We start from the raw sequence: 23,539 nt of genomic DNA, 5'->3' as shown, positions 1-23,539 counted from the left end.
AAGTTCTGCAAAAGCTAAAAGGAAACTGTCCAAATAGTGGTTCCACTTTAAAAAACGGCCAGCCGCAGTTGGACAGCAGCAGGATGCGAACTCCCACCTTGAACAGCGTCTCTGGAGTGTTTTTAGACAAAGTCAAGCGTTCACATCCCAAGCCAACATTATCATTTTCAGAGTCTAGTAGTTTTTGTTTTTCCAACTGAGCCATGTCCTCCAGATATGTTACTATGGCAACAGCTATGTTTGTGCCCTCGCTGCTCGAGGTGAAACGGGACGAGGCTGGAACACGGAGGAGGAGAAATGCTCTCAGAGGGTCAGTAGGCCTCTCGCAATAAACAATAAATCGCATGATTAATGAAAATTGTCGACCTCATTTTAATTTATCGGCTTTATCATTTCTTTCTGCCTTTTTCTCTTTCTACTGATGACACTGTTAAAAAAAGGCTCAACTCCACTGCTCTGCACTGACCCGTTCCTTCCTCATTTCCTTCGCGTCAGGGAGAAGGGAACTATTGCATCAGGTGGTCGTATTTGCCCCTCTTCTCTATCTAAATCTAATGATTATTGAAGGGAAATATACTATACAGACTTCATAATCTGTACTCTTTTCGTTGAATGTAGTTTTTATTTCCACTTTGGTTTTATGTTGTGTTTAGTTTTTATTCAAGAGCATTTTTTTTGTTAACAGGAACCCAGAGTCCATTTTAGTTTTTGTTTTTTTGGTTGTTTTGTTCATTTTGTTACCAGTTCCAATGTTAAGTGTTCTTTTGAAAATGAAGTGTATTTATTTTTGGCAGGATGTGCTTGTATTATTATGTCATTACCCTTACATCAGTTTAAAACAATATTATTGTTTATCGCAATTATTTTTGAGACAATTAATTGCTCAGCAAAATTTGTTATTGTGACAGGCCTGAGAGTAAGACCAAAGCATTGTGTCTTACACAAGAATGAGAATTCTTCAAATGTCAGACGTTCAGAAACAGTGAGAAAAACATCAAGAGGTGAACAGGTATAAGGGTTGATTTAGGCTCATCTGTGGAGTTGGTTATTCTTTAGGTACAGTTAAGTTTCTTAAGCCTGGTTTACAGTTTAAAACTGGATGACGAAAGTTAACTCAGCTACATGCATGTCAGACCTGCTGCCTGACAGAGCAGAGGAAGGCGGTCTAATTGTTTTCAGCTATAGTAATGTGTCATCTGGAAAACTGTCAAGTCCTTTGCTGTCATTGTGCAAATAAGAATTACAAAAATAAATATGCTTAAAAGAAACACGGACACGCATCGGTCTTGGCATATTTTGCAAATCTGCAATGGAAACACCTTTTTCACATCACACAAGTCATGTGATCAACAACCAGCTTTTGCGACTGGCCATAGAAAAAAATGGCAGGAAGTAGTTGGAGGCTGATGGTGCGGCATGTTTTTTAAGGGCATGTCCTGTGAACAAACTTATACACGACTGATTGTAATTGGGTTTCTTATTCAATGGAAACACAAAGTTGTGTTTTTTGGAACACTAGTGGAATATCAACAAATTTCTGTGTGCATTTAAAAGGAAACGCAGCTGCAGCCATCCATCAGTTCTCTTGAGGAGAGTTACATACGAGGTAAAGCAGGAAGTGCCAGCTGATGGCGTAGTACTGGACCAGATGAGCTGTGATGTGTGTGGATGCGTGGGGGGCAAAGGTCACCAGGAGGTATGTTCCAGTTATGGCCAGGCTGCCACCTGTGGGAGAAAGAGACAGGAGAGGCCAGTCAAGTTCTTCATGTGGGAACAGAGAGGAACCTCATCCGATACTGTTCCCATAAAATTTGAAGAAATCAGGCTTCATCCTGAGAATCCTGATTGGTGTATCAACTGCAAACATCAAATTAGACCCAGCATCTTTTCTAGCGTTCATATTCTTCTCTTGTTTTATTACGGAGGAAACAATACAGCTAATCTCACCAAGCACATTCCTGGTTTGTGAGGTTTGAATAAATTTATTCTGGCTTGCTTACCTCTTTGCACACAGCCCATTACTGGAAACAAAGTCAGCCTCTGTTAACACCTCTCATTATAAATAATGCTTTTTTTTTTTTACTATGAAAATGTCTCCAAATTATTGCTGAATGCTGTGCAGCAATTACAGGACTAAACCTCCTTCCCCAAAAAACAAAAACTAATGCTGCTTTATTTGGGAAAGCAACAACACACAGAGCTGTGTGGTGCTGATATGGATTTCCAGTTCAGCAGCTGACGCCCGTCATAGTGACAGCCATGACAATCATGCCATTTATCAGCATGCTCAAAATATTGTTGTAGAAAACTAAACGTCGTGATTAGATCTGAGCAAAGCACATCTAGTCAACAATTGAAACAAAAAAGAATTATACTTTTTTGCAAATATTCTAAAAGTAGGTACTTTTAAAAATTCCTTTAAAACAAGTTCACAACAAGGTTTCTAGAGCACTTTGAAGAAAAACAAGCCCACAGCATCACAGATCCTCCACCACACCTCACAATGTGCATGGTTGATTTTTCACACATTCATCCTTTGTTTAAGGTTAAACCAACTCAGAGCTTTCGTTGCAGAAAAGCTCAATGTTACACACGTCCCAGACAAAACACAGCTCTGATTAAAGTTCCAGTAACGTTTAGTAAACTTCACATGCTGATGTTTTTAGTGGATGGATAGTAAAAGTACTTTCTCAAGCAACCACTTTAGGGTGTCAATAATGCTGATTGTAATGGAGACTCTTTGTTACTTCCCTTTAAAATTCTGCAAAGTAGGAAACTAAATAAGGAAATTTGTGCAGCCTGGCTGCCAAGGGCCAAAACAAATACACTTGTGTGAAACATTATACTTAATCATCAGGGAAACAGCAATTAGAATTTCCCTAGAATAAATGTGAAGAAGTGGAAATTTTAATATTTTCCATTCCACTTCTTTTGAAGGTAACAGGAATAATATTAATCAACGAGCCACGGGCAATTTGGCTAAAAACAATTATTTGATTTTACATCTTGGATGTTTTCACTATCTAATTTTTAAGATGGAGTTCTTCATCTTAAATTTAGTAAAATTTCTTAAAGGCTTACATAATTTTCATAGACCAGAGGTGCCAGAAAATTAGTCTGCATGTTCAGGTCAGTTTATTTCCTTATATTGAAGCAAAACTATACGCATGGGAAATATACCAGAATATTTTCCAGAAGATTTTCGTAATATTTTCTTCCAATGGTCTCACAAATATTCAAAAAATGTAATTCGTGGCCTCAAATGTATGGGCCAATTTAAACGAAACTAACAAAGCAACACAAACTGAAATTGAGAAAACACTTTTGTTATAGGACATAAAAACAGTAATTAATGGGAAAAAAATATAACTAACTGGAATTATATTATGGATCTATAAAACTAAACATACTGAAAAAACAGATTTAATATCCTTCCAATTCGTGTTTATAAATCTATATTAGCTGATTGAACAGATATGAAGCAGATTTTTCTCCCCCAACACAAACACTTTCCGTCGGCAAGTTACGGCACTCCATTCTCCTCCTGGTAGTCTGAAAATAATCATTACCCAAATGATGTTTACATAAAAACAATACTTCCACCCTTTTGAATTCTGTACCTAAAAATTAACCAGAGTTTGAAAAAACAAAATACTACCATAACTAATAAAAAATAAGCTAGATATTTAACAAATAATAACTATTAAAAACTGGCAAGCACGCTCTAAAAACTAATTTAAATTAACTGAATTAGACAAACACAAAGTCGCAACAAAATGTAATGAAAAACCCAAAACTATCATGACCCTGGTATGAACTTCAAGTGTTTGCTTACCAACTACATCAGAAGCTCGAACCGTCTCCTTGAGGAAAACCACAGATATAACAGCGCTGGCTGAAAAAAAACAAAAAACAGTTAGTCAGTCGAATGTACTTTCCTCGCATTGTATACAATTTAAAAAGTATGTCAATGTCACCATTAAGAACCTTGGGAACATTTAATCAATATATCATGCACACTACAAACTACTTGACTTCACATGTACATAATGAATAGCATGCTGGCATTTGTACCGCTTTTTCTTCCAGTGCTCGACATGCTTGTATGGATCCAGAGGGACTAACGGTGTCAGTCTGCTCTGACAAATGGAGCTCATTAGGACGCCGTAACGCCAGCATCAAAATACGCCGTCACATCTCATGCAGCGTTTTTCCTGTAACCACTCATCAATATTACTGTCAAAACCCGAGAAGGCGAAAAGCAATCAGCTTCACATGAGCTAAGCCTCAGATTAGTCTTACTAACGTTTTCCCGGGACACGCACCAAACCGAGGGAGACGAACGGCGCTCGCGGTGTTTGGCTGTCACGGAGACGAATACCGAGACAGACAGATGTGCGTGCAGACACATAGAAGTGCTGAGTAAACAGGCAGAAACACAGATGGACAGATAAACTGACCGAGACACAAAAACAAACATAAAGATGTCTGACAGCAGCCAGGCAGGAGGTCAGTTTGCATCACACTCATGGTCAAAATGCATTAATGCTTAATGACCAGAACACATTTAGCAGATTTCTTATATAGAGGAGTGTGGGAGGGCAGGGGGAATCTCTGTACTTGCAGGATTTTAAGTGCATGCGCTGCATATGTGGACGCAGACTACAGATACTTGAATGAAATCATTAAAGTGCCAGTCACACAATGAGTTGAAAATATAGCTGGGAACTCAGAAAATCTAACATTTTTTAAAGATGTTCTGTTACCAGCTGGTAACACAACAACCTTGCCCCCCTGAAGACGCAATTCTGACAAGAAAGGTTGGAGGTCAACAAGCAGCCCTGAATCCTGTACCCAACGATGCCGTTGGGATTTTAAAAATGTTGTGAAAACACTTTTGAGCCAGAAGCACACACACAGAGAGCACCCATTTTCAAAAAAGTGTTTGAACACATAATTGGAGAGAAATACATCATTAGATGCTTGTGTTGCTAACACCTGCTGACACTAAAACAATGAGTAAATCCCACTGGTTCCCCAACTTGCTACCAGAACATTCTTAACTTGGCCGTGACGTCATTCCCAGATCCGAGCGCCGACTTCTGAGACAAACTGAACACACAGTCATACACCGCTGGCAAAATGGACACAGAGAGGAAAAGCTTCTGTTAGTGCACGATGTGTTCTGCACCAACTAAACTATGATATATTTATCAGTAAATGGCAGACCAACGGTTTAATGAAATATGCTACATTAAAATGCAATCTACACACATTACATCTCCCAGCATTGCAAAAAACATGGGCTCTTTACAAAATGATAAGCTGAGCTAAGTGCTGACCTTTACTGACCACCTGACAGACATCATTTGTTAAACCCATTTACGTCACAGTATATTTCATACAGTGTTCAAACTCAGTGGCCACTGGATTAGGTCTGTCTGTTTAATTACTTACACAAAAAGCAAAACATGGATCCAGCTCGCCTGGTAGCGGTGGTTCAGCGGTGGTACTTTCTTGGCCCACTTTGAGGTCCTGTTCAACACCACAGCCTAACTAAGCATTGCTTCTAACTGGTCACCCATATATGAGCACAGTACATCTTCCTATGGCTATTTTCAGCAGCACAATGCACCCTGTCACGAAGCTGGCTCGGGTCATGTCAAGCGGATTACTCCAGCATGACAATCGGTCCACTGCAGTTGCATCATGGATGTGCAGCCAATAAATCTGCAGCACTGTGTGAGGCCATCTTAACAATATGAGCCAAAATCCACAACACCTTACTGAATCTACTGTATGATGAACTAAGGCAGCTGAAAATGGGGTAAAAAGGTACTTATTGTTGTCAGTAAGCACTGTATAAACCTAAAGCCGTTTGTAAGCAATCACTATTAAACCTGAAAAAAAAAAAAAGAGTTTAATTGTATAATGTTGAATAAAGCCTCCATGATAAAAGTATAAGGCTGATCACTGGAGTATCATCACTTATTTTATCTGATGACAATCATAATAAGAAGCTATATGGGGCAGTATTGTGTAAAATCTACTTTTTTTAGCTCTACATCATTTTATAATGTTATTCCCTCAAAACTTAAGTGAAGTGTTGATTTGAGTCTTTCATGCATGTTTGAGAAACTCTTTGATCTCCCGCGGCAACCGCTCAGCTGTGCAAAACACCTGGCTGGACATAAAGAGACCTTTGAGGACGAAGCTCCTCCTCAGAGCTGCAGCTTTCAAGGTTCTATCCCACAGAACAGCACTCCCTTGTAACTCTCCCACTCAGCTCCTTCAGACTAGCCAGAAGCAATTAGCCAACACCTCTTAGAACTGCACATCTCATTACACAAGCTACCTCTCAGTGCATCGCTCATCTTATTAAAGGGTTAACAGAATAAATATGTTGTGATGGCTTTCTGAAGGCAGAGCTTCAGAAAATGCAGAAGTTTTTAAAGAGACAGAGACCCAATTTCAAAACGTGAAATATCAAAGTCAAATTTCTTTCAAGTCATATTTGATATCTACTGCATTTTTGAAGGTAACATGGTTACTTTGATTGTGCTATAAAATGGCACTATGTTCCTGGAGGATACACAACACTGCCCCTCTAACATTTTGTTTGGGTTTGGTTAGAGTTTGGGAGCCGAGTCAGTGGTGGCAGCTCTGTGTGTCGGGAGATGTCACAATAATACCAGAGAGAGTGGCACATGGACAGAGGCAGACTGAAAAATTGCTTGAAAATAGCAAAAACCAGACAGACGGGCCATTTGAACACAAGCTCAACAAACACCAGAAGGAGATTAGCTAGAGAACACAAACAGCTCAATGTCAGACACACAGTGTGGCTCACTGAAGACAGTGTGCCAACAAACACAGACATAACCCCACTTATGACACTCTAATGATAGAGTTTTATCTGTGAATAAAACTACATTTAGGAAATCAATAGTCCAAGACAGAGCAGTTAATTTAAATAAGAAAAGCTTAATTATACATGATAATTTCTCACTAAATTTCATAAGATTTTCTTGCAACACAATTGAAATAAAAGCACATAAAGAAGCTGGGAGTGTTCACTCAGACCAAGTTCACAGCAACGCTCCTTAAAATGCAGATGAAACAGGGAGGTGTTCAATATTTCACACTCTGAGCGTGTTTACATGCACATTCAGGACTGTCCCCTTTGCCTCTGGGACCAGCTGGATCTACCAAGTTACCATGGCAACTCATGGAAAAAGTGAGATTCGCACAGCTTGATAGCATGAGAAATATGGCAACACAGGAACCTCTGGGGGATGCAGTTGTGACAGCGCTGCTGAACGCGCGCGTGTCAGATCAGTACACGGTCTCTCAGATGTGTCGTAATGGGGAAGCTCCCAGTGGGAAAACACACTGTGTCTGACATCTTTACACTGCAGGAATCACACAGGAAGAGGTGAATCACTGAAGCCTGGCTGTCATTTGCAAGAGAAACCTAAACGTGAAAAACTGTTGACCTTTATTATGTGGGGGCTTTTTTTTTTTTTTCCCGGGGAGAGAAGCAACTGAGTGTATGCAAATGCTTTTCTTTATTGGAGTCGAGTTTATTTGTATAGCATACTTCAGCGACAAGACAGTCCAAAGTGCTTTACATGATGAATAAAAAACAAAGCACGATGAAAAAACAAAAACATTACTGCTGCAAAATAAAGTTATTATTAGTCATAGGCAAATCTACACAGGTGCTCTTATAGCCTTGATTTAAAGGAACTCAGCCTTTCAACAGTTTTGAAGTTTTCTGGAAGTTGGTTCCAGATTTATGGTGTAAGAAAGCGCAACAAAATAAAAAAGAAACTCTCAACAGTAGTGCATAAATGTATTTATTTAAATTAGATGAAAAAGCCTTGTTTTTTCCTACTATATAAAATGTATAGCAGAAACAAGTGGGATGCTGAGGTGCTTCTCCATGTTTGGTTCTGGGGATGCAGAGTAACTAGAACCAGAAGACCTGAGAGGTCTGGAAGGTTGATACAATATTTGTTGGTGTTGAGCAAAATATATTAAGTGATTTATAAACTAACAGAAGTATTTTAAAGATTATTCTCTAAGCTCTGTCTCCCTGGTTTTAGTGCGATAGCGATCAGGTGACAGATTTATTTTTTATTTTTTTTAGGCAGATTTAGGCTTATTCCAGTGTACAACTTCTCAAGTTGGACTAGATGTTTTTTTAGGAGTATCAGAGTAAAGAAGTCCAAAAACATATGAAAGCATCACTTTTTAGATTTGCGTTTTTAAAAAAATTTAAAATTCTTGTTTTTTCATTTTTTTATTTCACAATTACTTTGTGCTGGTCTTTATAACAAAATCCAAACAAAATCCATTTAAATTTGTGATTTTAATATGAATAAAGGTTCATTGACAACAATCGACCTCCTGGCTCTGATTGGTTGGTTTTGACCAGGAGTGATGCATTTCTTCAGATGGCAATCACAGCTCCTGGATGTGATGAGGGAGACTGATTTTTTTCACAGATTATCTATCCCATATTTATACTGTCACCACATGGTGACAGTTTTAACAAATATGTAAAAATGATATGTTTTATAAAAGTTACTTATTACAGTTATAAGACCGTGCTAACATCACACTTTAAGAGGTGGTACAGCTCTGCAGCCGTTTCCACCATGTCTTCCTGTTCTTTAACAAGCAGTGATTTCATATCTGAGGAGGACGGCTGAATTTTGGATGATGCTGTCATTCCTAATAGAGTGAGCTCCACAGACAGGGCAGCAGTAATTGCTCTCCACGGAGCGTCGCAGTGCCGGCGTGACATGCATGGGCAGCAGGATGACATCATCTGCTCCCCTAATCTTCTCCTTTTCCTACCCAACTGCTTGTCAACCACCTCAACACACACCCAACCTCCGCCTGCTGTCCCACTCCATTAATTCATCTTCCTCCGCCATCACCTTCTTCTGTTTTTCCACTCATCCGGCTTCCGTTTTGGCTCCAACGGGACCCTGCTCCTCAGTTTTCTCTTGTTTACTCACCAAAAGGCACCCCACTGCCTGTATCCCCCCCACTAGCTCCCACTAAGCCGCCACGCAGCTCTAGGAAAACAGGCACAACAGAGCAGCAGGAGGGAGAATTCATGTGTTAATGGAGGGACCATCGGGAAAGTCTGTCAGACCTGAGAGTTTTTACACTGGATAACATTTGAGCTATATTTAGTCATGTCTACTAGTATCTACTACCATTTGAGTAAAGTAAATCTAGCAAGTTTTACTTTTTGAACTTAAATGTGTGTTTGTGAAAGCTAAACGGACAGTAATCACGGTACCTTTTTTTAAAATGAATTTTATCGTATTTTTAAGAGTTGAGTAAATGGAGGTTTTTAGGTTAAACACACAAAAAACACATTTTGCAAAATGTGCTGAGATGGGAGTGTGTTACTGAAACCTGCATCTTGTGTGTTATTAAGCAAAACATGTATTTCTGTTCCAGCTGTGTGATTGAAATGGTTGAGGAAAATGTTTTCTCTTTTTTAAGCTTTGTTAAAACTAAATGTTTCTGAGCAGAATTTATCGTGATGAGTTCAGAGAATTCAATAAACTAGTCTCCAAAAAATTAATAAATTTCAAATACATGAAGACAGTTTTCTTCTGTATTGTGAACTTATTTTGTTTAAATGATTGAAATAAGTTATAACTACTTACATTTCATGTCTAAGGAGCAATCAGAACCTAAAAAACTGTCTTTACACAATTTGTCTCTTGCTCTTAAATCTACTTGATGAACTATAATTTCTGAGTTAAAATCAAAATCATTTTTGGTTTTAACTTAGAAAGACAATGTGCACATCACCTTAAGGATGAACAAGTTGTGGAGTCATGTGTGTGTGAATGTGTGTGTGCTTGTTCATTTTCCAATGTGTGAGTCAGTGTGAGGTGAAAGTTACGATTAGAGCAGAGCGTGCCACAGCTGCAGACCACGTCCTCTCCTTGCACCTCTTTATTTCTGGTAAATTCATTAGCTTGGCAGCTCCCTCTAACATAGCTGTGTCAAACTGTGGAATGTTATGCTAATATTTAAAAACCTGTGTGTTTTACACAGATTGAAAAGAAGCTGTAGTAAGGTCAGCTTCGTACTGACAAACGCTGCTCTCAGTGGTTTACAGCCATTAAGTCCACTTATTGTGGCAGAGACATTTTTCAAGCGGCCGCTCGCCGGAGCAAATTGAACACCAAAAATACGTTGAACAAGAGCTCGAGCCTTCTTAACAAGATTTGTGGTTTTGTTTAGCGCATTATCAAAACCATTCATCCGCTCGCAAGACGGGGAAAATCATTCAAGGCACCGGGTTAATAGCTGTCGTTAATATCATTGAGTCTCCGCCACCTCCAGGTCAGTGAGTGATGTGTGGCAGCAGGTGAGAAGTGAACCTGTTCAATATTTAACCCGCTTTAAAAGCAGCTGCCAGCAAGGCCGGCCGCTTCTGTTTTGGCAGGCTAATGAATCTGGGCCCAGTTCACGACATGTTTCATTCAAACTGCAAAAAAAAAAAAAATAATAAAAAAAAAAGAGAAGAGAGATCATTTTGGGGCTGAATGTTAAGATTTATACAGTTGGTGGTAATTGGACTTTCTGGGTCACCGATAAAATGTAAATGTCCAAATTAATCTTAAAAATGACCAGACATGGGTGATTTCCAGTTTTTGCTGCATTGCTCCGACTAATTTTATGAAATGTTAAAGAAGCAGTGAGCGTTTAATGTGCTTAAGGCTCATTTCCCAGAAGAATCTTTTTTGAGTTTAGAACAAATCAGTTGATAATCCGCAGGTGAAATTTCAACATTCAGAAACTCTGGGAACATTTTGCAAAAAATATTCAAACCCATTGAAAATTTTCCACATATTTTCACAGTCACAGTTTTTGAAAATGAGTTTTCCAGAAAGCTGTGTTGGGCATAACACGGAACTTAAGGATTTTAAAGGAAAAATTTTGCTTTAATCTAATACATTATTCTAATTTTCTGAGACATAAAATCTTGGGTTTCCATGTAAGCATCAAAATTACAACAAATAAAGGCTTGAAATACTTGAATAGTTGAAATACTTGTGTAATAAATCTATTTATTATACAAGTTTCATTTCTGAAACAAACGTTTTTTTTTTACAATATTCAAATTTATTGGGATACACCTGTATCTGTTACCTACTGATTTGCATATTAGTGTTTGAACATTTGCAAATTTCTGAGTGTGGCTATGTGATTGTAGCTAAGTTTCTCTCATAGCCCTTCAGAAAAGTAAAAAGAGATCAAAAGCAGACTCACCTATTACAGACACACAGCCCAGTGGGGCAATCAGCGATGCTGGGGCAAAACCATAAGCTGCAAAGTTCCCCAGTTCCCCGACACCCATCAGGACGACACCAGACCACCACATCCCAGACGTGTAATACGGCTTGGAGCCACGCTGAGCCTGTCGGACATGGGCGTATTTCTGCCACAAGGAAAAAAGGGTGGGGGGAGGAGGGGAACCATCATTTAAAGTGATTTAAACCTGTTTCTCAGTCTCACTCAGGCTTAAAAAAAAGGAAATGAAATTAAATAAACAATACAGGCTCAGATCGGATGTAATGTGACTGTTAACACACCATAACACCCTCAGTTGATTAGAATTGCATCCAGGCAGAAGCATGACACCAATTAGGTAAGTCAGTGAAGTGGGACTTTACAGTTCTAATGACACAAACGAACGCTACGCTGAACAATCATTAATAAAACTGGTTTTAGAAGCTTCCGCTGCCTAATGATGACAAACGAGCAACCTCTTCAAAAACATTTGTAATCTTAACACCTCCGTCCTGTTCCTAAAGACCACGCAAACGTCTGCACATCAGCCTGCTATCGTTGCTAATCAGAGAGCGGCTCAGCAGGAAAGGAGCCATGCAGGTACGATCAAAGTTACATAGCAAGAGAAAAACACCAGGGCATGAAATGAGTAATGATTCTGGACTCCAGTCAGTACGACAGGTAAAGGGTGTGTGTGCTTGATGAATAATATTTACTCAGAAAAATGACTTGTAATTTAACAACAAGTAGCTCAGAGAGGAATACAAGCATTTTAATTAGAAATAGTGTGGATAAGCATTAGAGTTGCTCTAGTTTAGGGCTGAAGCTATTAATGGGATTTATCGTGATGAATCGATTATTGGAATAATTGTCAGCTAATTTAGTAATCAATTAATTAACGACAAACTATGTTATTGTACCACAGGCAATAAAATGTTTATTGTCTTATTTATTTACATTTTGCATGACTGCATCTTTTAATGTACTTCTAATATTGAATAAAAAAGCTTAAGTGGTTACATAAAAAATCTTATAGAACGTACCATTTGCTTTTACCTGATCAATCGTCAGAATAAACAATATATTAACGGATTACTAAAATAATCATTAGATGCAGTCGGTTAACTCTTACTACTATAGTTATATCATCAACACGTTCCAACTGTGCATCACTTCTTAACGGGTAAAAATCTGTTGGTTGCACAGATGAATCAACATGAAGGTATGTTGATTTAAAATAAAAACAGGCCTGCAGCTTTTCTGCTGCTCAGAGCCTGAGAGGAGATGCACAGTCAGTGCCTCAGGGAAGGTTCACAAAAATCCTCACGAAAACAGAGTAAACTATGAGAGGAAAGCCAGTCGGGCGAGATAAACCTTCAGTGGTGTTGCGTTACTGCTGTCGGCCGGCGCTCCGTACCTGTATGTTGAGTGAAACGCTGATGAGGAGATTCCCACATATGGACATGATGATTCCCAGGAGATAGTTCTGTGCAAACAAAGAGCCAACAGGCAGAAGGTTAGGCAACGCTCCACTTGCCAAACAACCCATAATACTCCCTGCAGCCGTCACATCTGTCGTTTCCATGTCAACCACCGAGAGCGTCTTTCCATTGGTATTCTGTTCAGAGGTATTAATCTCCAGGCTCCTGACGTTTAATAACATTAAAATCTTTATTCTCAGACTGTACGCACACACAGACACACACGAGTCAGTGGTCACAAGGAAGCACGAAACACACACAAAAACACAAACACACATCACCTTCATAGTTTTCCCATGATATCCGACACTTTAGATTGAGATTGATGAACTCTTTAATACTCCAACACTTCTGGTGTTAACAGTGATTCAGGACTTTTTAAAAGCCCGAAAGAAGTAAAAGGAATTGTAGAACCAAAACATATTTAACTGACCTTAACGAAATGGCAAAAGGTTTAAAACTTACCAGAAATGTTTTAGACCCATTGTGGACAGGGAGAAAAAAAAAAAAAAAGAGTAACTAATAAAAAATAAAAAAAACTCTGATATTTTGAGCTTAATCTCAGAAATTTTCTAGAAAAACATGGGAATAGTTTTGACTGTTGAAGCTCAGATATTTTCATGTTTTTTCTAGAAATTTTCAGAAATTTATCTCAAAGGTTCTGAGATTTTCCAGGCAAATTGTTGACTTTCCAAGCTCAGAAATGTCCTTGCTTTTTCTAGAAAGTTACTCTCTTTTTATCTTTCTACAATTCTCCTAACGTTTATTGTAGAAATTTTTTTAAGTCCTGATATCTGCCTGCATTTTTTGCACCTCCTTTACTTTGTTGTTCAACCAGCACAAATAAAATTACGATAATTTGTTGTGGAATATAAATAACGGGCATAAGAAATCAGAAATATACGTTGTACTTTTCAGACTATAAGGCGCACATAAAATCCCTATATTTGCAAAAAAATGGGCAATGAGCCTTTTACTGTGGTGCGCCTTATGTATGAACAGTGTACTGTATGTTTTATTACAACTTTGGTAAGCAACGAAGCCACTCCCCTTGATTGTCGAAGCATAATCGCTGCTGGTCAGAAACCTCGTGGAGTCTGGTTTCTATGCTGTCTGGACAGACTTGTTTTGGGGTGGCAAACCATTTTTCCTGATATGTACGATGTTTCAACATCTGGTAATTAAGGACCCCAAAATGGCACCTGATATGTCTTATGATCCGGCGCGTCTTGTATATGAAAATAGATCCGTACATTATACTATGTCTCATAATCCAGTGTGCCTTATAGTCTGAAAAATACGGTAGTGATGTTTATGTTATAGTGCTCTTTAACATTTTTCACTATGGACCAATTTTACTACAAAAGCAATTTGCTGTTGCAGTTTAACACCTCCACCGATGCTGCTATTACATTTATATTATTCATGCAGGATAATCTGTTTTCTATCCAACAGAGCGAATTAAACATAATTCCTTGAGGCTCTTTCCTTAAAACGTATTAATGGGAAAAAGCTTAGGCAATGACGACTATTTGATGAACATAGAAATGTTTAAGAGAAGCAGTAAAAAGGACTTTTCTGAAAACCTCCATCTCTCTGCGGCTTACTGAGCCAGCCCAGCATTCATTCATAAACGAAAAAGAACATGTTGTGCTACATTTCTCACATCCCTGGAAAAATAGCTGCCAGGTGGAAAAACAGTTTCAGGTCATAAATGTACCGCTGGGTGTGGGAGGACAAACTTTATAAAGGAATCATAGGAATCCAAACAGCTTGGGGGTGGAATTTGAATAATGGGAGCCAGAAACGGGAACCCAATCAGAGCAAATATGAGGAATAAAACAAAAGGATATGAAGCTGAGCAGGGGAGGAGATGCAGAGAAGAAAACAGATTAAGAAGATTAAAAATGAAGGAGAGGAGAATGTCAAAGTTCAGGTTCAGTGGTCTATTAAGACAACTGCAATGTTGTCAGTGCAACATTTTTTTCCCCAGAAGACACAAAACCTGAACTACCTCCTGAGAACATCACAAACTAATCACTGCTGCTTGGTCGAAGCTGCTACTACACATCGTTTTGAGTTTTTGTAATTTCACATTTGTTACTGACTGGGTAGAAGTGCTTCATTTGCGTCAACACCAACTTATTGCCATTCAACATTTAAAAACCTGAATTTCACTTTGAAATAGGGTTGAGACAATTAACCACATTAATCGCAAATAATCAGTGATTGAAATGTGAATTTAGTAACTGATTAATTGTTAAGTGGAGTTCACCGACGGCCCCCTCCAAAAACGATCACTTGTTGAAAGAACACCACAGTCGGAGCAGTAATCAAGCCAAAACTATACAAAATATACAGAAAATAAACTGAATTATTTGATATTTTTATACATTTTCAATATTGTATCAAGTGAACTGTAAACCATTTAATATTCCAGTCCAACAAAAATATTACAATGACATTTGTAAGGCACTTCCATCCATCTTGTGTAAGCTGTGCACATAAGGAAAACGTTCTGCTGGATCCTCGTTCTCCAGAGGATCCAGCAGAACGAATCAAACAAGGAGAGACTTAGCTGTCGCTTTCCCTACAACTCCAAGCCCATTTCTATTTGTTTTTGCATTATCTCCTCATTACGCAACATAATTTCGTAAGTCCATTCAACATATGTCGCTGTACAGTAAAAACACTGCTCTGTGTTGCATGAAAGTGATTTTGTATCTCCTTTGGAGGCCTGAAAAAATACTGAAGCCCTATGGATTTATGAGTGATCTGAAATTCACATTCAGTCTTATCTTTCTGCTCTGCTTCCATGATTTCAACCCCCTGCTCACCGCTTTCACTTTGGCACCATGTCTGATGATGAGCCCACTGACCTGGAACATACCTGAGCTGGGATGATACATCACCAGAGCACAGCAGGATTTAGACTTCAGTCTGTTTGTTTTTCTATATAAGCCCCAATGATTGCAGTGTGCAAGAGGGAAACAGGATTTCTTGGAGGAGGAGGTGGGGAGCAGATGGGCAGAGCGCTGATAAGATTCCTGAGGGACCAACACCGAGTCAAGGTAAATAGTTTCTGAGTGTGGGGGGAAGGAAGGTTGAGGCACTTCATTCCCATGTTAAGCCAGAAAGACTGATAGACCATCGTAGGGCTCAAACGATTAATCGTAATTAATCAAATACCGACATGATTGATTAATCGTGATTTATTCATTATTAAGCATAATAAATTAATCATGATTAATCATTATAAACACAACCAGTTTGTTAAGATTATAGTTGGTTATTCCAATAATCAACTAATCTCATCATTGATTAATCGTCAACTGGACTATGACACTAAAACATGCCATTTGCTGAAAAAATATAGAAAAATGTAAACATTATACAGCCAAGATGAAAAAGCTTCTTTGTATATAATATATGTTCGACCCAGAACTCTTTAAGTGGTATAGTTTTAGTATCACCTGGCTCTAATTCTATTTAGAAAAATCTCCTATTAAGACGCTTTTGCTATCCAATTATTAATCATTTCATCCAAAAAAATATAATTAACAGATCAGCCCTACACTGTGTTGAGGTTAAATCAAGCAGCTGCATCCTTAGTGATCAAGTATTGACTAAATGTAGGCTATTATTGGATATTAGGCAAGAAAATGTTTAGTTTCCTAATAAAAAAACTATTTCTGTATTAGTATCTTTTAATGCATTTAGAATATTGTACAACAAGGCTTAAGTGGTTTTAAATTTAAAAAAAATATGCAAAATGTGTTAATCTGTATAAGATTAATCACAGATTAATCACCAGACTAACTGATACAATAATCGAGTAATTGATAGTATAATCGATTACTAATATTAGCTGCAGCCCTAAATCGGGGTAGGATTTCAGTGTAGGTGTTGCTGATTTGCAGGGAGATGTACGACATCATCCATCAAATGCACTCTGTTCACTAAATCAACATCGATAACCTTGTCAGGCTTTCCAAGAGACTGAAGAGGCTGCAGCTTAATATCAAGAGGAACCGGAGGGCAGAACGAGACCTCGTGTGAGAAGAAGGAGACTTCATGCGCGTGTGAGAAGGTGTTGGGGTAGTGGATGAACTGCCTGAGGATAGTTCATTTCACACACCTCACACTGGAGAAAGCAATTTAAAGTGTGAGCAGGGATTCATCTCACCTTCTACTGGATTCATTCCCGTCAAACCAAGCGTGCCAGTGAGCGGAATTCAACTAATTACAGTGAATTATGCTCTCTTTCGTTTATTTGTTGCCTGTTGATGAAGACGGGAGGTGTGCTTTTGCAGTACAGTCGGGAAGAGAGAGGGGGGGCGGGGGGGTGTCAGCAAGAATCAAGAACCTCTCTCAAACAGTGGCAGATTAATGCTCTGTGCACTGTGGGAGACAAATTCACATAAGAAACAGAAAGCAGGCAGCGGAGGAGGACCAAGGGAGAGAGAGAATGAGAGAGAGAGAATGAGAGAGCTTTTTTCGTCACAGGAAGAGCAAACAAAGCAGCCGAGGCCGGTACGCTGGGAGGGTCTATTACTTAGCAAACATTACAAACTTTACACACAGAGAGCAGGAGACTGGACGCTGCAGAACTCCTTATGTTGGAAGGCTGTTTGCTTCCAAGCAGGACCAAGTGGGGAAGATTGGTAACCAATTTTTTTATGCTCAGAATTGTGAAAAGGTAGTAGATTAAACACCTACAGAACAGGACAGATGAAGTAACAATACTGGATTAGCTAATCTGTTAAAAACACTCTGTTCTTGCAATATTTTGGTTTCAATTATATTTGAGCTTCCTCCAACATGGAGGCTCAAATATATACATACACTCCCACTAATGGACTGAAAACAATGACAGAGGATTATGTTGTTGTTTTTAGACTTGGCCATGATTGGGTATTCCTACAGGATAATCATCCTAAACTGTTTTTGAATTCATAAAAAGACTAACATTAAGTCTTTGTCTCAAACATGCTGGACAATTTTTCAACTATACTTAAAAGCTGAGTTTGCTGAAATGCCTAATTTTCAACCCGTTTAGATTAGATCCACAATAAATTTTAATTTGTGCATCTATTTCTTGTTTTTATTGCATTGATAGTAGTTTTCTGGCAGATCACCAATGTTTAAAAGTGTGATCTGTCGATTCTAATTTTGGCTAATAACGTTTTAGCCTAAAAGTCACCAAATATGGCAATAAAGTCGCTAAGTTGGTAACAGTGGAGTGACCATTGTTAACCATGCATGTGCAGACATCATCTGATGGGCGGTGCAATCAGTCCGTCCTCTCTCACAGCAGAACAAAATGGAACAGCAGCTGATTTTTGACCTTAGTGGAGGTGGATAAGATCGGTTTCACATGCAAGCATCGGACAATCATTGGTCACCCAAAATGAAAAAAATAATTGAGTCAATTCATTAGTGCACCCCTAATTTCTGATAGCTCTAACTGAATGTGGCAGTGATGGTGGTTTTTGCACTGTAAACCACTGACTATGCCACAAATACTGTTCATAAAATATCAACGTAAACTATTCAAAGCAGGACATTGTAACACGTGCTTAGTTAAAAGTTAAAACGGCATCACATAAATATCTTGGTGGTCTTTTTACCTGGCACTTTGAAGTCATACTTACACAAACGTGCGCTGTGCTCCAACTCCAACAGGCCTGAAAATCAGGATTAAAGAAAAAGAAACTGAAAAATTGTTCACTTATCCTGGTTTTATTTACTGTCCCAGAGGAGAAATTAGTTCTGTGATTTCCAAACTCAACTGCAGCCTCGGTCCTCTAAATTAGATCACACACATGTTAAAATAAAGTTGTATTCATTTACCATCTACTTAACCTGAACCATGTTCATGAAAATCTATGGATTAAACAAGAACAACACTTATGATCAGAAACTGCCAGTCAGTCATCTTAGGCTTGAATATTATATAAATTCTTGACATTTAGCCACGTCCATGAAACATTGAAACTCACCTTTTCAAATATCAATACATATAAGCACAAATTAGTCCCATTTGTAACTTTGTTGCCAAGGTCTGGAAGAACACCCACATCTTCCCCGCTGAGATAGATGGAAATTGTTTGGGATGTTCAACAAGACTGAAGTTTGTCAAGAACTGAAAACTGCTGAACTTCATTGTTCACAATGAAGGTGTTTTTACATCATCATGGACTGACATGATGGCAGATAACTACATGGAGAAGTCAAATGCCTTCTGGGTGAAATGATAATGAACCTTCGACTGAAATCGGGAGTTAACGCTGACTGATCGTGTTACGCTATTCCAGCTGTGAGATGTAAGGATAAGACGGGACTGCGGAAAAAGTCTGATAAGATACAAAGCAGAGCCAGTTCAACTTTAGAATCCTCCAGCATCCATCTAATGAAAGAAATATGTTACCGTGGTAGCAACACTTTCGCTTTGATCTAAGTGCTAAAAGCATTTGGACAGCTACCGTGTTACAGGATAAGGAGAGTTTCCGACACACATTTACAGCCTGTCCTCATTTTGAAGCTGCCTAGTTAAAGGCCCCTCGAGTCTCCAATCTGAGCCTAGTTATGTTGGTGCATCAACTTGGATGAGGAATGAAAAAATGGTCCGAAAAGAGGGGGGTTCTTGGTTGAAACTATGGTGTGAAAAAGACTAAAAACTTCAAATGAAAAGTCGAAGTGGAACTTTTAAACCCAAGAGTCTAAAAAGTTAAATGAACCGTCAAGCACAGTGACATTAGCTGTATGCTTTGTGGTTATATTGCCACCAGTGGCATTGGTGCACTACAGATGGTGGACTAAACAATAATAAAAAAAAAAGAAAACAAAAATTACATTTTTAAATTTACCCTCTAGCTAACATAAAGCTTTTGCGCCAGATATAAACCCTTTTAAAACGTGTTAAATGTATATAAGATCAGTGCCAGAAAATAAGAAATTCAAATGAGCTCAACTATTTTTCAGAAGAAGAGTAGTCAAAAGAATACTGGAAGGAAGCTCATAACTACAATACAATAAATTTAAGTTACAATTTATAAAGGCACATTTAAAGAAGGATTAATGAGGATGTATGTCATCCTCATTAATCCTTTGGCTGAGGTTATAATCGGATCAAATTACAGACTGAAATGGGTTGGGGAAAAGAAGCTCCAGGTTATTACAGACAGTTAACAGAAATACTAATCTGATGAAGCAAATCAAAAACACAAACATTAAGAATAAATGAACAAACATGGCAAGAAATATGGAAATAAATACAGAAATGATCAAGACAGAAAATAACTGTAGCTGAACGTCTAACACCAAAGGATTATGTGTATTTCTGCTTGTGTGTGTAATCATAAAAAAATCTATAACACATGTAAACTTTTGTCCCCATTTTCTCTCCCTATACAAATCATTGCTGTTGTGCACCGACGATCATTCCAACTACTGAATTAAATCTTTAAAAGGCCCAAATTAAGATAAGAGTCATGCTCATGGACAGTGTATGTAAACTCAAACCAAAATACCTAGAAGTTATAAAGGAGGAGTGAATGTTATGAACTTAAGAACTTTTTTTTACAATATTTTACGGTTTTTTGATAAGAAATATTATGATAAAAATACTATTTATTACTTATTTTTTGGGAATCTTTGGTTCTCCGTGGAAACTCAAACTTTAATATTGTTCTTGAAAAACATTCCCATGACTTAGTTGGGGGGAAAAAAAGAGCATTCATAAGTGAAATTTATTGTGACAACAATAAATCAAAATTCTTATCATGATGATAAAAGTTTCACAATAAATGATAAACGATACAATAAATGCCCACCGTTACTACTAAGTGGGTTTGTTGAATGTCAAACTGTGCAGGCTTCGAGGCAGATGAGAGGAACTGATCCCACTCCATGCGACAACACTGACCAACAGTGAGACGGACAGACCAACAGACAGACATGGAGACAGCATGGCCTTTTGTGTCCAAAGACAATACGTAACTGTCCCTCTATGGGACGGGCTGATCTTTTTCATTGCTGCTAAGTGCTGCGGACGCGAAGAAGCACATTGGATGAAAGAGTCAAATCAAAGAGCGAAGGGGAAGTAATGACGTGCAAACTCTTGATAGTCATCGCTGGTTTTGATAATTGCAAGAAATCATGCATCAGCATTCCTGGTGGACTTGGAAAATACACAAATATTTTTTCCTCAGATTCTGAGAACATTTAACTCACAACTCTGTGTTTACTAAGCAGGGCTGTTGATCAAAATCAAGACACTGAACTAATAGCCAGTAGAGACATCAGCCAGAAGCATAAACAATGGCTATTCTTAGAAACTTCAATGAATTACAGCTCCAAATATGTAGGGCAATTAGATAATCAAATTGTATTCTGCGCTTTGGGGCACAAAAATGTGCAAATGGTGCACCAAGTCGGTGTTAAATCTGAATATATTTAGCAAGATGGAAACTTTCGCTTATTGACTGGCAGAGAATCGAGGTATGGTATGTAAAAGTGAACTCTTAAAGTTGCTTGTAGCATTGAAGCCGATATTAATTCAAAACATAAAGAGTTATGAAACGGCGTGAGACAGACAGATATTGTCCCCTGGTAGTTAGGGATGTTCCATGGGATGGTGGGTAGCTGGGACCATTAGGCAGCTGCTCAGGACTTCGTACAGTAGATCTATTCTCTAACATCCCACCCAAGAGCCATTACTCATTACTCACGCCTCTCTCTTTCCTCCTCTGCCACTCTTTCTCTTTCTCTCCCTGGCCTCCGCTGGTAATGTCACCCAGAGGAAACGTGCCAATAAAAGAAAGAAACACTTTGCAGAGGAAAATGAGCATCAGGAGAATGTGCCTCGGCGAAAAGGGCAAGAGGATATTTAGGCGGGCAAAAACACACACAGTGGGACATTAGCAAACACACATTATCTACCACAGACGGAGAGAAAAGGCTGCATATCTGAATATCAGAGAGTCTGCTAGTCACATTTCGGGAGACTAGAAAAGGCTTTCGGCACAGTGTTTAGTCACGATCACTTTAAAAGGTAGAGGAAAAGGTTGCCAACAGCAGTAGATCTCTGCTCTGTCAGCTTCCTGGTTTACACCACTCTTCATTACACAAAAAGCTTCAGAAGCAAAGGCTGTGTTTTAGATAATAAAAAAGTCGTTGAATTATTGAAATTTCTTTAGAAAAGCATACGCCAACGAAACACAGTTTTAGGCAGTTAGCGTGTCCTTTAGCAACAGCTGCTTAAGCATTAGAAGGAGCACAGCTTACAAGGATGTTTGACTTTAGCACTGGTGCTAAAGTCAGACTATTAAAAGTCAAGTAACTAACATTATTTTAAACCATTAAAAAGTCAAGAGCATTATTGACTGCATGTTGGGGGCTAATGCCAAAGAGCAAAGAAACATTTTTTAGGGAATTTGAGAGTCACAAATTTTCACAAGTTTCAATGTAAACTCGGTGACGATATTTCCACACTAACAGTCCTAAAATTTGATACTTAACCTACACACATACTGCAATCAGCTTAAACATCTTTTATGCTATTTCAGAAGGAACTGTTGTGTACAACATTTTGGTGAGACACCTGTTATCAGCCTCTGCTGATCATGATGCACGAGAAATTGAGAACACTTCTACATTTTAGCTATAGTCTAATCCTGATGTGAAGTCAAGATGATTTTTCATATGTAATAATTAAGCAAAGGATAGCGGAATTAGATTTACTGAATTAATGGTATCTGACATTTAAAAACTAAAATGCTTGATTTAGACTTAGGGAATGTTTTTATGACTTTTGTTAAATGGACAGGAAAGAGAAACGAAAGACTTGCAGCACGAAATTTTAATGACCAATATTTAATACGCTCCGAAGAAGTCTGAACCGGGAAAATGTCGTGTTGTCTAACAAGATGGATGGGTGGAATGTGTTGAGGTGGATGGCTGATATCTTAAAGATTTAAAATTGTCTATTTAATTGGTCAGTTAACCTGTGTCTGCGAGACAAAGTCGGCTTTTAATAGTATAACGACTTTCATTCAAAGAGGCCTCAGCACATTAAGTCCACAAAGTTAAGTTTAAACTTAAAGCGCACGAACACTCAAAATAATAAGATGAATGCATTAATTCCTGATAATTCATCACCATGCGCCATTCATTCTCGACACAGCTCAGTCGTTCCATTTTTCCTGAGTAAAAAGATAAACCAACTCACCTGGAGCGGATTCTCAACAATCTGCGCTCGCAGAGCTTCGGCGGAAATTAAAGGAACAGTCGCGTTGAAATCGCTTGAATTCTCCATTTTTCTCCCTTATCACGTAGCAAGGAAATGTTCCTCCGTTAGAACTGCCGCTCCCATCACATCCTTGTCTCTCTAAACGACCCCCAAAGCATCCCACGTCCGGAGTCGCTCCAGTCGAAACTCAAGAGGAAAAGTTCACCTCTGATGTCAACCCGGATCAGGAGTTTGTGATGAGTTCAAGTGCGGCTGGGAAAATTGAACTCTCAAACGCAAAATCACAAATAAGACGCGATGATTGCGATTTCTGGATCAAATTATCACGTCTTCATTCTTACGGAGAATGCAGAAGAATTTTGAGTGCACAATAAAATATTTTTTTTAACCATAGCAGCACAATTGTTTCTAAATGTTTTGGTAGCAATGAATTTGACATAAGCATTTCTAGTGTAAAAAAATTACGACAGGT

At 38.5% G+C, this 23,539-nt stretch overlaps 1 protein-coding gene across 2 annotated transcripts in view; it reads right to left on the bottom strand.

Moving 5' to 3' along the window:
* LOC122830722 (NIPA-like protein 2) overlaps positions 1 to 23,539 on the bottom strand; it is a 28,044-nt gene extending 4,505 nt beyond the window's left edge. Inside the window, exons 1-6 of one of the 2 annotated variants that reach the window (XM_044116328.1) lie at positions 23,047 to 23,326; positions 18,470 to 18,502; positions 12,752 to 12,820; positions 11,314 to 11,482; positions 3,836 to 3,895; positions 1,604 to 1,725 (exon numbers count right to left, since the gene is read on the bottom strand). In XM_044116328.1, coding sequence (XP_043972263.1) covers positions 1,604 to 1,725; positions 3,836 to 3,895; positions 11,314 to 11,482; positions 12,752 to 12,820; positions 18,470 to 18,502; positions 23,047 to 23,133 — 540 coding nt within the window. In that variant the 5' untranslated portion in view covers positions 23,134 to 23,326. Of the gene's footprint in view, positions 1 to 1,603; positions 1,726 to 3,835; positions 3,896 to 11,313; positions 11,483 to 12,751; positions 12,821 to 18,469; positions 18,503 to 23,046 lie in introns of both variants that reach the window. The other variant, XM_044116329.1, reaches the window with a different exon arrangement.

This window comes from Gambusia affinis, linkage group LG05, assembly GCF_019740435.1.
Source record: "Gambusia affinis linkage group LG05, SWU_Gaff_1.0, whole genome shotgun sequence".
NCBI classification, from domain to species: Eukaryota; Metazoa; Chordata; class Actinopteri; order Cyprinodontiformes; family Poeciliidae; genus Gambusia; species Gambusia affinis.
The sequence above is the reverse complement of the archived record's forward strand: the minus strand, read 5'-3'. Positions and strand labels throughout refer to the sequence as shown.